A 15,961-nucleotide genomic window follows, 5' to 3' on the forward strand; every position below is an offset into this window, starting at 1 on the left:
TATGCTACAGTCCATGGTCTTTACCCCTCCAAGATTCCCTGGGGCCTGGAGTGGTGCCCAAGTCTTTGAACGGGGAACGTACCACCTTAGATAGTGCCTGCATCAAATCGGTGTAGTCTCAGGACATATGCCCTGCCTTCCCACATTGGAAGCTGTGGCAGGGCGGCCTAGGGGTGCCGTGACCTCCCCTAGCACCCCTACCTACCGTGCCAAATTGGGTCTCAAACGCACCCTCTATCTCGCCCACCACGTCTTGCTGGTAAATATCATAAAAGGGAGGCTGCCTTCCTGCCCTCCTTGGCATGGTACCTTGCTGTACCGGGGCTCTGTCCAATGGTCCGCCTGTGCCCTCACGGGTGCCCCCTCGCTTCCCTTGCAGCCCTCGCTGCACCAGGGCCTGCCTCGATACCATCGCCCTCCCTGGGGCCTTGCCTCAATACTGTTGCCCTCCCTGGGGCCTTGCCTCGCGCTCCCGATATTGCCCGCACTGGGCTTGCCTTTGCCTTTATGCAAATCGCCCCCAACCGGGGCCTGTGCCTCACGCTCTTACCCCCAACCGGGGCCGGTGCCTCGTGCTCCCCGCGCTCTCGCCCCCAACCGGGGCCAGTGCCTCGTGCTCCCCGTCCGCACTGGGGCCTTGCTCACACTTCCCGCAAATCGGGACTCAGGTGGTCTTGGCCTTACCTGGCCCCCCAGACCCGCTTCTTGGGTCTTACGCCCACTGGGCTTCTCACAATTGGGCTCAGGTGGCCTCAGCCTTACCTGGCCCCAGACCCGCCTTCTCGGGTCTTATGCCCCACTGGGGCTTCTTGCGTGCACCCACACTGAGCTCCTCCCGATGCTGCCCACACTGGGGCTGGGGTCGGGACACCCCAAAACGCAGCGCCACTCTCCAACGCTAGGAATCCCCCCCCCCGCTGGGGAGCTCCTGTGAGGCCTCCTCCAACCCCTACAGCCTCGCCCGGTCCTCTGGTCTTATACAACAACCACAAACAAAAACCTCACACTCCTGTGTTATAACATAAATTCCAAGCCGACTGGCTATCCATAGCTCCATTCATATCCCTACCAGGGTTTTCCTCCACCCAGTCTCATTGGGCAGCCACTGCTCAGACCATCAGGCTTCTCTGTTGTTCTGCTCTGCTTGCTCCAACAGAGCTCCAGCTTCTCCAGCTGCCAAAGGGGAACTGACTCTGGCCTCAGCCTCGCTGTTTATATAAGCCAGGCCCTGCCCCCTTCTGGTCAGCTGACCAAACTGTTTGCCTTGGCAACCCACACCTGTGCTGCCCTGGTGAGTGGCAGCTGAGTCCATATTCCTGTTATCAGTAGCAGGCATCTTAGTGCCCTGCTACAGAAGCAGATCACCAAGTTGTTGTTGGGTCTCTGGTGGTCTCGGACCTCTTTACTCCCTGGTCTCATGGACTCTCGGGTCAAGTACACGGTGGACTTCATGTTCCAATCTGAAGGCCCTTCCCGTAGGGCACTGCTGAACTTCTCTGCCAACCTCAGCCAAAAATACTGGCCAATGGTATCGAACCCAACTCTGAGTTTCCTCATCTAGGTCATTCAGAAACTGTTCTAGTAAGATCCGGTTGCAGATGTCATTCTTTGAACTTTCTGCCAGCTTCAACCATTTGGCTACCGGCTCAGCTAGACTTTGCAGCAGGGCCTGCTGCTTTTCCTCTCTCTTCGTGTTGGCTCTGAATGCCTCCTGTAGGTCTCCGAGTTAATATCCAGCCAATAAAGGATTTCTCTCTTTACCTTATCATAATCTATGGCTTCATCTTGTGCCATAGCACCATAGGCTGCTGGAGCTTTTTCTATTAGTAATACTCCCAGCTGTCCAGCCCAGTGGGATTGCTGAAGCCCAGCCGCGAATGCCACTCACTTGAAAACTTTCCAAGAATACCTCTGGGTCATCATGCACTGACATCTTGGGTACTCTTAGTTCCACGGCATTCCTCTGGTGCTACGCTTGTTGTTGGATCCAACTTTCCTCCAGGGTAAGCTGATGAGCCAGCTGCTCTTCTTGTTACTGGAGGACTTGTCCCATCAAATGAAGCGTCTGCTGGATAGGGTCTGCTCTGGCTGCCACCACAACCATCGAGACCTCCATATGTTCAACTTCCCCTCGGCCGTCGTTAGACTTCCCGGCTAATGCACCACTTTGTCAGGATATTACTGTGTATGGACGTGGGCCTTTATGTTGCATTGACATTCACTGGCTTCCCTCTTCCAAGGCCAGTGCCAATCAACTCAACTAGGTCAGTCTTCCTCTCTATTATCTCTCCTGCCACAACTTTGATGACCTAGTTAATGAGGGGAGGGGTGATGACTCCCCGACCCAGTGTTGGCCATCACTTACCTGGTGCCCAACCAGGTATACTCAATGAAACAAAACTTCTTGGCATAGGAAGTAAAATTATGGGCAACTTGCCATCCATCCGGTGGTGCTTCTCCCAGCTGCAGGGGACTCAGATGTAGCTTCTCACTTTCCTCGTTCCTTAATCAATAAATGCTTGATCACGGAAGCTGTGATCAAACTTTTCCTTTTTTTTTCCCTTCAGTAATTGATGCCACGCCAGCCTAATTGACCATGCACAGCAGCCAATTAACATAGGAGCGTCAGTTTCCCCTGGGTATGTGAGCTCCGAGCATTCAAGACCATGCAGGTCTCTTGCCCCATTCCTGGGGACTTCAGTTCTGGGCAGCAGACAGGCACTCACACTACCTGCCTGCCCCATCTCTCTCACTTACCGTCCCTCATTGTCCCATCTTCCAGGACCAGAAATAATCCTGGGCTAGTTAATGAGCCCAATCTGCTTCACCTGGCAAGGTGATAAAACGACACCAGGGGAAGTTGGGAGCTCCCACTGGAGCGTGGCCACACCACTGCGGTTAGGCAAACTCCCCTGCCCAGGGGTCTGCTCTAGGTATGTAACCTTGACCTTTTCACAGGCATAAAATGGTATAAACTCCATTGGCTTCAGTGAGTCAGAATCTGGCCCAGAGTTCAACTAACTCTACAATCCTTGTGTGCCTATCAACAAGGAACTTTGTCTGAATAATCAAGAACTGGGCCTTATAAACTGTAACATATGAACTATGAGACCTCTTCCCCTCCAATAGAAGGCAGCATGTGCAAAGTACATGCAGAATAATAACAGAGAGAGAGAATAGCTGCTGAGGGACATGAGGGAGAGGGGCAAACCTATATAATCTCACTCTTGGATGTCATACTTATATCATCAATAGTATAGTCCATCTGTACTAGCAGGTTAGGTTCCCTCTGCTGTCCACTCAAGTGTTCTATGTAAAGGCAATAAGCATGTGCTCATAGAGCAGCTGTCAATGTTTCAAATTTTATTTTTTTCAAAGATCAGTGTTGTAAAGGAGTTAGCATCCGTGATACTATCTTGCATCTGACTTATAACTGATGGAAAATTATTCTTTTCAAAAGATCTGAACTATTTTTGCGTTATACAACATATCGTAGAAACAGAACAAAGCCCCAGAACAATGTTTGACTAAAATAATCAGCAGTACCATAAAGAAAATCTAAGACAGAGCTGTCCAACCTCTTAGCAGCCCAGGGCTGCACCAACCAGGGCCACAGCCTTCTTGCCCACCCTGGCTGCAATCTCTTCCTGCACTGCATGTAGGCAGGCACCCCCCTCCCTTTGTTACACCACATAGGCAGTGAGTGGTCCTCCTCTCCCATCAACATCCTTGCCTGCAGACTCCTACAGCATGCAAGATACACTGAGCTGAACTTCTCTGCTCCTTGGAGTGGGGACAAGAAGAGGAAGTCAGAAAAGGGATGGGGAGCCTGGAGATCCAGGCTGCAGCAGCAGTCAGAGCAATAAGGAAGAGCCCCAGCCATACATTAATTCCTCATAGGCTTGCATGCAGCCAGGTGGACAGCCCTGATCTAAAACACAAATGTTTTTGCCAAAATTCATGATGCTAAGTGCACAGAGAAAGGGATAAGGCAAGAAATAAAAAAAAGGAAAATGACTACAGTCTGGATAGCGGCAATGACTTCTAATATTGTGGAAGGATTTTTTTTTCATTCAAAAGATTATTTGAAGTCCCCTCCTCCCTTCAATACTTAAATTACAGAAGGATCTTGTCTTCCTTCCTGACTGAAAGTTTTCGTGAATACTGCTGGCACTGATTTAATAATTTCATCTTCTGTTATTATAGTGATGCATTGTCACTGCAAGAAAAAGTCTAGTACAATGTTCAGGTTCTGGATTTTTTTATTTTTCTTGAAATAACCAAAAAATTTCAAACGATATTTTGAATAATGTTTTCATTACATTGCTTCTTACTTGAAAGCAACAGAGCCCTTACTTCTCCAAAGAAAACTATACTATATCTCTGGCTAGCATGTCTTGTTTTGACCAAGTTTTCTTTATTTCCAAGTTGAATGATATAAAACCACTCAAAATCCTGAACAACTTTCCTGTGCTCATCAGCTACAGGGGATAAAGAGCTAAATTCATGGCTTGTTTGCGTCTGTGGGGGTTTTTTTGTTTTTTTTAAAAGGAACGTAGAATTGTAACCCTGTCCCCCATCCCCTTCCCACTCCAGCAATCCAGTCTCCTGATTTATAGGTATAATATAACTGTGTTCATGTTGCAGGTTGGCCAAATAACAAATTCTACTGTTATGTTAAAGCCCTAAAAATGAAGTTTACAAAAAACATACGGTTTTAACTTTACATACTATGCGTACCTTCAGATATTAAGGGAGAGGGGAAAAAGGAAAGGCATTGTGGAATAATACAGGCAGGCAGCCAGCACTTACATAGTTCTTTACCGTCCAAATACTATGCAACTTTCATTAATGATGTACTAACACCTATCAGATAATCAGATTGCCTTTTGGTAGGAACTGTACAACCCTATGAAGTTAAAGTTACCATTCCGTAAAATTTATAAACTAGAAAATAATTAATGAATACTTATATCCACAATCTAACAAAAAATAGTTTTTTTCTTTGGCAATGTGGCAGAAACCCCATTATTTGAAATACAACATCAGGCTACAAAACACAGCCAGAAACAATCAAGCAATGACAGGGGGGCATGTGACATTAGATCTCTTCTAACTGTAACTTTTGTGAATTATGTTCATCACTTCCTTTACAATACATTTTTGAGGCTGTTCACATGTGTACTAGAAATGATAGCTCCTCTGTTGCTCAGATAATTCAGTGTTTAAATATGATAATGACCTACTCTGACAGCCTATGCCCATTTCACTGCTGTGTTTCTTATACCTGTATAAGCAGAACAAAAGCCAAAGTCCAAACTACAAAAATGACAACAATTTGGACTCTAAAATTTGGAAATAGTTGTAGAAAAAAACTGAATTTAAGAGCTGCGCAGCTGCTATTGCAATCATTGAGGATCCAAATGTGTGTCACTTCTGCATAAATTAGGTTGATTTTCCCCCTGCCCTCCAATACCTAATATGCATTTTTGATTGTAGAAGGGTCTCTGAATACACTGAAAAACAAGGAAAGCCTTCTACAAGATGGCTCCGAATTCCTGTCATGTTTTGGGAAACATAGTTCAGGCCTTAGAAACTAATGTTTGTGCTTTTTTCCCCATCTGTAAAAGCTCTTTCTTTTGGGTATGTCTCAATTACAAGGAGCTTCTCCTACAAAGAAGTTACTGAAGGCAAGTGACAGTTCTCACTTTCAGACGCTGTCTGCTTAGACAAACATACATTAATATAAAGTACCTTTTTCAACACTTACTCCCTCATTTGATTGCCTTTATATAGTGTATGACTGGCCTCTTATGCTAAGGAGAAGACTTGTATCTCCTTATATAATCATCTCTCTTACTTTAATGTACTCCATGTCTCAAGACAGGTCAAGTGTGCTCATGTGCCTCCAGACAAAAGAAAAATGACTGGTTATCAAATAATAATTAATGCCATATAAAAGTCATATCCATGCCACATACAGCCAGGAAAATAACCAATATGTGCAGCATACAGTTTTGTACTTGCTGGAAACAGAAACATAGGTAGTCTTTCAAACCTAACGAATAACTCCAAAGCCAGGCAGGTATCTCCCAGACCTGCGAATAGAAATACTCCGAAATAACTGCAATAAACCTATGTAAACAACATAAGTTACTAGTTCCTCAAGAAGTAACTACTGTAGAGATGATAGAACAAAGACAACCTGTTCATCACCTAAAATAACTTCCATCTTTAAGCTCATGGATGTAGCAAGAGATCACTGCTGCCTGTTTTAAACTGTTAGTATTTGGGGCTGTAAACCAAATGTTCAGCCTTTAATACTGTGACAGTGTCTGTACCCACACAGTGGGACTGAACTCAAGAGTACAAGCTCTTCCACATCACTGCTAACAGCTGTGTGGCTTCTCTACTGTTAATGTGTAAAGAGGTACTAATATTCCTCTTAGATCCTTGTGTGGAACAACAGATTGTCATTAAAGATAGTGGAACAGCTAGGGAGAGCAGGATGGAGCTCTAATTAATTAAAATTTGCGAAGTTCTCTGAAGTGCAAAACACTCTACAAAATATTCCAAACAGTAGGGTTTCCACCACTCCCTCGGCAAGACTCTTCTTTAGAGTAATAGATCTCACTGAGAAACTCTCACCTGACATATCTTATCTGCAGCACCTATAAGACTATCATCTCCTGGGGGGTTTTCTGCAAGTAATGTTTTACCTTTATTTTCACTTCTTGTGCAAACCCAAAAACATCAGAAGAACTTCCTATAACATCTATGTGAGTCTCATAAGGAATAACCAAGACCTGTGAGTATTGGGACTGCACCCTCTTGCATGCATGCTGATACACCTGCATTTCATGTTTCCTTCCATCAAGATGGAATCTTTCTTTTCGTAATTTGCTGTGAAGTTCTGCAGACAAGTCTTCAATTTTCTTTTTGGCTTTTTCTAACTTGCTAGGATCAGAACTAGCATTGACCTTTTCAAGATACAGTATCGTGATCTCACCGTCTGTAACCTCACGACTTACAACACTGTTTTTTGCTAGACTGTCCTCACGTAAAATGTGTTTCATGTAGTAGTATACATCAGTGTCAAGAACAACCTGGTTTTCTCCAACTGCATTATGGATAAAATTTTTCTTTGACTCCACGGATACTCCATGTTTCTGGGTCTTGCTGTTACTTTGACTCGACTTACATTTTGCTTTCTTGTCTGTGTTTGAAAGGGAATTTGCTTTTAACAACAGATTGTCTTTTAATGATTGTATTGATGGGAATGAACCCTGAACAGAAATTTGCCCATTAGGCTGTAAAGGACTGAAACTTAAAGCTGTGATGTTCTTTTGAAGTTCTTGCACCAGATCTTCTAAAACATATTTATCTCCAAAACCAGACAAATCAAGGACACACGAGATACAGGAGAAGACCTACAAACATCAGAAGAAAAATAATCAATAAAAACACCACATCAATGAATATGCAGCAAGGACACTGTGATGGATAAACTTACATCTTCACTGTAAAGAGATACTTTCAGAGGATAGTGTCTGGGCAGCCTCTTGTCTTCTAGTTGATGTTCACCTTTCTTGAGAACATTCTCTGTAACTGAAAGGGAAATTCAAACTCAGTTGTTTTGCAGTCAAAGGATGAAATTTTACTGGCAGTCTGATTCTTGGAATATTTCACAGGCCTTGGTCTCTTTTTCTTCCCCTCTCTCAGTGTTCTCCCTAGCCATTTCCTCATGTTCAGTATTCCTGCCTGATATTTTATGCATTACTCAAAATTGTTCAGAAGAGAGAGAGACAGCAGCCTGACTCCTTAGAACATTAATTGGCAGAGATTTACTCCCCAAGGTTCGACTATAAAAATCATATCTGTTATGTAGGGCATAGATTTATTCTTTTACCAGTCTTAAAAAAAACACACAACAATTGTGCAAGAAGCCTGTTCACATTTGTGCTTTTAATGAATAGGAGGAAATCCTAAAACTTGAGTTATTAAAATGAGGACATTAAATCCCTGCGTAGATGAAATCCCAGTAATAATAATTTATTGAAAATGTTATGTTTTATGGTTAATGTTCTAAACCTCATTCTTCTATTGCATGGTTATAATTACATCTTTTGAATATAAATACCTTTCTGATCTTCAAACGTTATATATGCAACTCCTTTTGTTGTTGTCGGATAGACTATGCCTTTCACATCTCCACCCCTATTCTTCGCCCGCTGGAAATGAATCATCAGTATGTCAGCCATGACATCATCTTTCAGAACGCCGTCTGGAACACCAGAGACTATAACTGTTCTCTCTGATTTAGAAGCATCTCCAGCAGCCTGTATACCAAGACAAGAGCATATGGCAAATGCAAGTAATGGCTTAGGCCTCTAGATGGTTCCTCATTATGAGAGGCTCCCCAGCCCTTCCTGCTATCCATTTCACCCCATTCCTCCTACATAAAGACTTGCTACATACAAGTTCCCACAAGAAGAGGACTTCTGAATCGGCTTTTGATTCTCTCCAAAAAAATCATAGTACTTTCCACAAAACCGCAGGCTTACTTCTCATTTACACAAAGTTCTCTCTACCATTGTAAAGAGAACCATTTACCTCAAGTCAACAAGAGCATAATTTCCACCCACTTCAACACTCTTTGTCTTGCTAGGATAATATACATGGGAATCAAAAGTTTAAACTTAAGTTGCTCCTAAAATGAGGAGTACTTGGTGTGATATTAATAAAAATATTTGTGCTCTAGTTTTTCATTCTATTATTGACAGTTTGAACTGAATTAGAAAATACTTTTATTCTATTTATTGTTCAGTAGAAACAGAACTGACAGCAATTTTAGGGGACCAGATCCAGCTTCATCAGAGTTCAGGAGGACCAGAATCCTTTTATCCCATCTCCCTCTTCTGTCAGATCTGTAATTGTCAATCAAGGTGCTGCAAGATCCTTTTAAGGGTGATGCAGGGTGTGACACAATATAAGCACTGTTAGATGTTCAAACACCTACACAGGATTCACAAAGTTAAACCCAGAGATTTCCAACAGGAATCCACAATGTCAAAAAACATCCTAGCCTGTTGTAGTCCTTCTGATTTCTTTGCCATAGTTGCTCTACTACTTTTCCATAGTCAAAAAAGAGTGAAAGCTAAGAGCTGGCATGTTTCACGACATGCCTTGAGTCTGTTTTGGAGGAACAGCCTTGTACAGTTCTGGTCATCTCTGTTCTGATGTGAATCTAGTGTATATTTAGTTACTTTGCTTGGGACACCTCACAAACTCCCCATTCTGTAAACAGAAAATGCATGTCACAGGATTTTCTGTTATATTCTGGGCGCGTCTACACAAGACACTACATCTCTGTAGCAACACGCTATGGTGACGTAGCGCCAGCAGGCAAAAATCATGACACCACAAGTGTATCACACCCTTGGTATAGTGTTGCTACAGTCCTTCCAAAGGACTAAATGACAGTGCAGTAACAATAGTGCTGTAGGGGCAGGTGTAGACTCGCCCTCTGTTGAGAAAATCAGTCTCCTTCCATATTCATCACAGAAAAACAAATAGTAGTTTTTTACTGAAATACTGTAACAGAATTACTGGAAAGTGTTTATAGACTGACTGAGGTTTGCAACAATTCATTGACTTGCAGAAGAAAATATAATCTCAGCAGGTATATATGGAGGCACTTGTGAAAACAATAGTCTCAATAATTTCTGAGTGTTTGCAAGCAAAGTCAGTTTTTCCTTAAATTCTTCATGCTGCTTGTCAGAGCCTTCTCCTGGATCTGCACTGCAGAAGGTAGCCCAGCTGGTACAGCAGCTAGAAAGCCTGCAAAGCATGCTGCAGGAGGATAATTTTTCATTGATGTGGATTTCGAGCTATGTCTATTATTTCCAGTCTCCTTATTTCCAAAGGGAGTGAGGAGACAAATTCAATTAAACAGTACAGTGGTACACTCTACAAATTTTAATTTGAGAAAACACAAAGCCTATTTTTTTTATCAAGCTTCTAACCTGAAGAGCTGGCAGCTTTTATATAAAGGCAATTTCCCCAGCATAAACAGATTTCTCTTTCCCCTCCAAATATGCATGACTCTGCATCATCCACGTATCACACAGAGAATGGAGGTGGATCGTTCCCCCCTCAAAATGCTGTCCAAGTTTGCTGATGACACTAAGATGTGGGGCGAGGTGGATGCACTTGAACAGAGAGAGGCTGCAACTAGATTCAGACAGACTACAAAAGTGGGCAGATGAGAATAGGATGGGGTTCAACGTAGACAAATGCAGGGTGCTGCACCTTGGGAGAAAGAATCCACAGCATACATACAGCCTACCTCCAAGATGAACATGAGCAGCCAATGCCAGACCACAGCCAGCAGGGCCAGCCATACCTTGTCATGCATCCAAAGATGCATCTCAAGCTGGTCCAGAGAGGCAATATTCCCCCTCTATGCGACCTTGGTCAGGCCTCAGCTGGAGTACTGCGTCCAGCACTGGGCGCCGCACTTCAAGAGGGATGTGGCCAGCCTGGAGAGGGTTCAGAGGAGGGCCACCAGCTTGGTGAGAGGGCAGCAGGACAGGCCCTATGAGGAGAGACTGGGGGACCTGAACCTGTTCAGCCTCAGCAAGAGGAGGCTGAGGGGGGACCTGGTGGCTGCCTACAAACTCATCAGGGGAGATCAACAGCAAACAGGAAGAGCCCTATTCTCCCCAGCACCACCTGGGGTGATAAGGAACAACAGTAATAAGCTGATGGAGAATAGGTTTAGGTTAGAGAGCAGAAAGTAATATTTTACAGTTAGGGTGGCCAGAATCTGGAACCATCTTCCCAGGGAAGTGGTCCTCGCCCCTACCTTGGGCAAATTCAAGAGGAGGTTGGATGATCACCTGTCTGGGGTCTGTGAATCCAGCATTCATTCCTGCCTGTGGCAGGGGGTCAGCTAGATGATCTGTTCAGGTCCCTCCTGACCCTTGCTACTATGAAACTCTGAGGGAGTCCCATGCAGGCACAGAGATGCCAGAACCAGCTCCACAGTCACCCTGCGCACAGCCTTCAGCACAGAGGACGGGTAGGAGTGGGGAAAACACAGAGATAAGCACTCGGTTGCCACACAGTTCCTCACAGACCCTTAATAGGTGGCTTCCTGAAGCAACCCCTAGATTAGTAATCAATGCACAGAGCAGGGGCGGGCAATTTAGCTGAAGGGCCGCTTACCGGGTTTTGGTGAACTGTCAAGAGCTGCATGGGTAGCCCCGCCCCTTGACAGTTGCCCCGCCCCTAGTTGCCATACTGGGACCAACAGTCCTGCTCCCTACCCCCTGGAAGTCCTTCCCCTTGCCACAGACGTACTCCTTTTGGGAGGGAGGGTGCTACAGGCTTCAAACCAGAAAAAAACCCCAAATCATATACAAAAAAATAAAACATCTACTATAACTTATTTTAATTGTATTGAAAAATGTTTTTGTACTGATTTACATGCTTGTGAAGTATATCTAGAAGTGACTGCATAATAGTTCAAAATAGAGCCCTACTCTATATTGTGTGGGCAGTAAGGGGTGTATGTGGGGGGGTTGGGGAGTAGGTATGTGGGGGTGTGGGTATGGTGGGTGAGTGTAGATGGGTGTGGGCTATGTGGCTGGGGTGAAGCCTGTGGGAGGGGGAGGGTGTAGTGGTGGGGAGATGGAGAGAGACGGGGCCAAGCTGCTGGCTCCATCATGTGCCACTCTCATGGACTACACGTGAGCCTCAAGTGATGCAGCCAGGCAGACCCCGCACCCAGGCTCCACCCTCCTGTCAACCACCCTGGGTCCCCACTGGCCCCAGGGCACCAGCACAGGCTCCATGCTCCCACCCACTACCATCACTCCCCTGCTTTTCCTCCCACATGCCCACCCACCACTGCGGCCGCTACTTCTAGCTTCCACCACCACCACTCCCCATGCCACCACCACTTTCCACAGTCCCCCTGCTGCCATTGCCACTGCCACTTTCCGCTGACCCCTCCGCCACTCTCCCACCACTCCCTGTACCACCACCACTTCCCACAGCCCCCCCACTGCCACTTCCCATGGCCCCCCCCACTACTTCCCTCACCACTGTTGCTTCCCGCTGGCCCACCACCACTCTCCCTTCTCTCTGCCCCTCCACCCGCCGCTTCCCTCTCTGGCTCCAGCCTGGCCCAGCAAGCACCAAGCAGTTCCCAACTGCTGGCCAGATTGCAGTGGTTTCCCTCATCCCTGTGGAAAGTCAGATAAGATTGGACACTTGGACAGAGGGAAGGCATGGAACAGCCAAAGGGTTGCCAGGCCAGAGTCACAGATGCTTCCAGTTGGGGGAGGGGGGGGGTGGGAGGCTGGGGGCAGGGTGGAGCCAGGTGAGCCTTACTGCTCAGCCACTGGGTCCTGCTGCCACTGCCATCTGTCATCTTTGGTAGGCAACCAGGGGCAGATAAAAAGTAATTTTCTAACATTTTTAGGGGCCCTGTGGGCCGGATAGAATGGCCTGGCAGGCCAGATGTGGCCTGTGGGCTGTATTTTGCCCACCGCTGGCATAGAGCTATGGGTAGAGCTAGTTGCCACTAGGGATGCACTGATAAAGATTTTCTTGGCCAATACTGATAGGCCATGATTAACCAACCATACTAGTGGATTCCAATCCGATAACTGATATTTAGCAATAGCGCAAGGCATTTTATACTATTGACATAAATAGATCTTTTGTTTGTTTGTTTTGCATTTATAATACACACACGCTTCCTGCTTGCTCCAGCCTTTGATAAGACCACTTACTGCCATGCACATTGCCTCCTCGCTCAAGGCTCCTACCCACAGCCACGCTTCCCATGAAGCCTGTATTGCCAGCCTTGGTGCACTGAGTGGCCCTCTAGGTGAACAGCAGCACCAGACGCATTTGGAGCCCCAGAGAACACCACTGTTTCAGCACTGGTGCACGCCACACAGTCAAGTTCCCAGTCACCAGGGAGAAGCAGGTTTTGCAAAGGTGCCCGATGCTTGGCAGAGCAAAATGTCCCTTGTGTGGCACCTCGCCCCACCTGCGCACAGCCCGCCTCCGCAGCAGCCCTGGCACTCAGGCCCTTGCTGCACACGTGACGCTGCCGTGGCAGCAGCAGGAGCTGGTAACAGTCCCTTTGGTGCAGACACCAGCTCCCTGAGACCATTCCCTGGTGCTCCCTTCCCCTTCCACTGCTCACTGTAGTCTGCCGCAGGCCTGGGCCAGCAGCGGGGCACAGGGACCAAACTACACTCACCAGGGTTCTCCAGGCACACAGCCATAATTATCAACTACACGGACCAAAAAAAGCTGAGAACAGTATTTTTCCTTTTACTGGTGCCGATCCAATACCCAACTGATATAGATGTGCTCCTAGTTCCTATAATACCCCATTCCCCCTCTCTCTGCTCTAAAGAAATTATAGAAAACTCTGACCAGTAACTATGCTATTCAACAGGCAGAGATGTTACCTTACAAGAAAGTGTGTGATTAAGTGGCATAACCATAAGAATAGAGAAGAATAACTCCCAAATTCCAGTTCAAAGTTGACAGTGACTTGCCCTGGGCAAGTCACAAAATCAACTTCTTAAGAAGTAGGCCTCAGAAATGTGACTAATTCAGGTAAATATACTAAATCATCTACCTGAAAAGGAAGCCCGGGGGTGGGCTAATCTATTAATGTTTCCAAGAGTTAAAATTTCACTTTTCTACACAATAGTATTAAGAGACTGAACCTATGCATCCCTAATGGTATAATGCTACCACCTGTGAACACCAACGCTTATTTTAGAGAACAAGATCCACATTTGCATTCTGGTCATTTACATTGCTATTACATAAAAATTTTAAGTGATACACTTAGTATGTTGCACACGTGATGACTGAAAAATAAATACCATGAAGTGCTGTGATATTTGAATATTACACACTCTCAATTAAAGACTTAAGAATTGTCTTGTCAAAGTAAGATGCCCTTTCTTTTATTCATTATGATGTTGATATTATTTAATGCTTTTGGTTTTTTACATATGCCAGACAAAGATGCTGTGTCATATGTTGACAGAGTTCAGAGAACTGTGAATGGAAAAGATTACTGTCATAACATTTAAACGCTCGCTGTTACGTAAATGCCAAGACATAAAAGAATTGATGGAAAATAAAAGCCAAATACCTGCTAGTGCAGGGGTGGGCAAAATGCAGCCGGGGGGCCAGATACAGCCTGCCAAGCCATTCTATCTGGCCCGCAGGGTCCCTAAAAAATTTAGAAAATTAATATTTATCTGCCCTGGGCTGCTAGTCATGTGGCCCTTGATAGCTTGCCAAAACTCAGTAAGCGGCCCTCTGCCCAAAATAATTGCCCACCCCTGTGCTAATGTAAGTTGGCTTCACTGAAGTTGCACCAGTTTACAGAAAATCTGCCCCTATATATTAAGACTTACGTTGGAGCTAGATTGTTCTCAGTGGTGGCAAATAACAAAACAAGGAACAATGATCTCAAGTTGCAGCAAGGGAAGTTTAGGTTAGATATTAGGAAAAACTCTCATTAGAAGGATAGTAAAACGCTGGAACAAGCTACCCAGAGAAGTTGGGCACTTTCCATCCTTGGAGGTTTTTAAGACCAGTTAGACAAAACCTTGGCTGAGATAATCTAGTTGGGGATGGTCCTGCTTTGAGCAGGGGGTTGGGCTAGATGACCTCCTGAGGTCTCTTTCAACCCTAATTTTTTATGATTCTGAGACTTGCATCTTTGAGGCAAAAAACCAAACACTGAATCCATAGTAGTATTGTTCAACTTTCCAGGCCTGTAGCCTGGATCTGTTGAGGGGAAGGGGCTCAGACCACAGGCCAGATCCTGCAGGCAAGGTCAGCCCATGAGACAGATTGAGTGTGGGGTCAGTGGGCAGGATCTGTCTCCAAGTTGCAATCCGGTGAGTTGGCCTGCGCACACATGCCAGATCTGGCTATGGAGTGAACCCATGTGCTGGCCTGATCCCATGTGCCAGATCCAGCTGCAGCCTGACCCCACACACTGGCCCTACCTTGTGTGCTGAAGTGATCCGTCATGCATCATTCAGCTCACAAAGCTCCCCCTCTGTCTGGAAGGCAGCATTAACTGCTTCCACTCCTTCACCACCATATTTCTGGAACCGGTGGGGAGACCAATGCACTGTACAACACGGCCCTGTGGGCTGGAGATGGATCCTCATTGTTTTATAACAATGGCATTGCCTTATCTCACAAGTTGGATAATAAGGCTACAACTGGGTCCATGCATACAGGCCCCTACAGCCTGCTGGAAGTCAAGGGAGCTCTATGTAGACACACGGACTTGGATGTTATTCCAGGATCTGGCCTTAGTTGTCTTGGCACAACTAAGGTTATCTGTTAAGCGTGTAGCCCTCTGCCCCAAGGCCAGGGCTTCTGCCGCCTTCGGAGCCGCAGCGTTTGCAGAGACGCGGGGCAAAGCTAGCTCCAGCTCGGGAAAGCTTCTGCACGTCGGATGTGCTTCATTCCCGGGCTCACCACCGTGGTGGCGGGCACCGCCAAATCCCTGGCAGGGCGCCCGAGGAGACGAGCGATACGCGGGGGCACAGCCTTGTCCCTGCTTGGATCCCCCCCGCAAGGAGCTGGGCCCGCGCTGCGACACAGCAGGGTTTCCGGCTCGGCGCGGGAGGGAGGGGGCCGGGGAGGCAGGTGCCCCGGAGCCAAACGGGATGAGGGTCACGGCCCATGATTTCAACCAGCCCCTCCCCAGCCCGCCGGGGCTGCGGGGTCAGGTCCTGCGGCTCCGACTTCCCGCCGCCCGGCCCGGACCGACCCGACCCAGCCCAGCCCAGCCCAGCCCGTCCTGTCGCGTCCCGGCCGAGCACAAAGGCCCCGGCGGAGGAGCAGTCACTTGCCATGTCTGCGCCCGGAGCCGCTTTCGTTTCCCCGC

General features: G+C 46.6%; 1 protein-coding gene across 1 annotated transcript; it reads right to left on the reverse strand.

Annotated features, from left to right (window-relative positions):
• Nucleotides 1-5,928: 5,928 nt before the first annotated feature.
• RBM43 (RNA binding motif protein 43) lies at nucleotides 5,929-15,955 on the reverse strand. The gene is made up of 4 exons (XM_019554201.1): nucleotides 15,927-15,955; nucleotides 8,141-8,339; nucleotides 7,514-7,608; nucleotides 5,929-7,430 (listed from the first exon to the last, which is right to left on the reverse strand). The coding sequence occupies exons 1-4, from the start codon at nucleotides 15,927-15,929 to the stop codon at nucleotides 6,672-6,674; spliced, it is 1,056 nt and encodes a 351-aa protein (XP_019409746.1). The 5' UTR covers nucleotides 15,930-15,955; the 3' UTR covers nucleotides 5,929-6,671.
• Nucleotides 15,956-15,961: the final 6 nt, after the last annotated feature.

The sequence above is a fragment of the Crocodylus porosus genome, unplaced genomic scaffold (assembly GCF_001723895.1).
Source record: "Crocodylus porosus isolate Cpor-Errol unplaced genomic scaffold, CroPor_comp1, whole genome shotgun sequence".
Classification (NCBI taxonomy): domain Eukaryota; kingdom Metazoa; phylum Chordata; order Crocodylia; family Crocodylidae; genus Crocodylus; species Crocodylus porosus.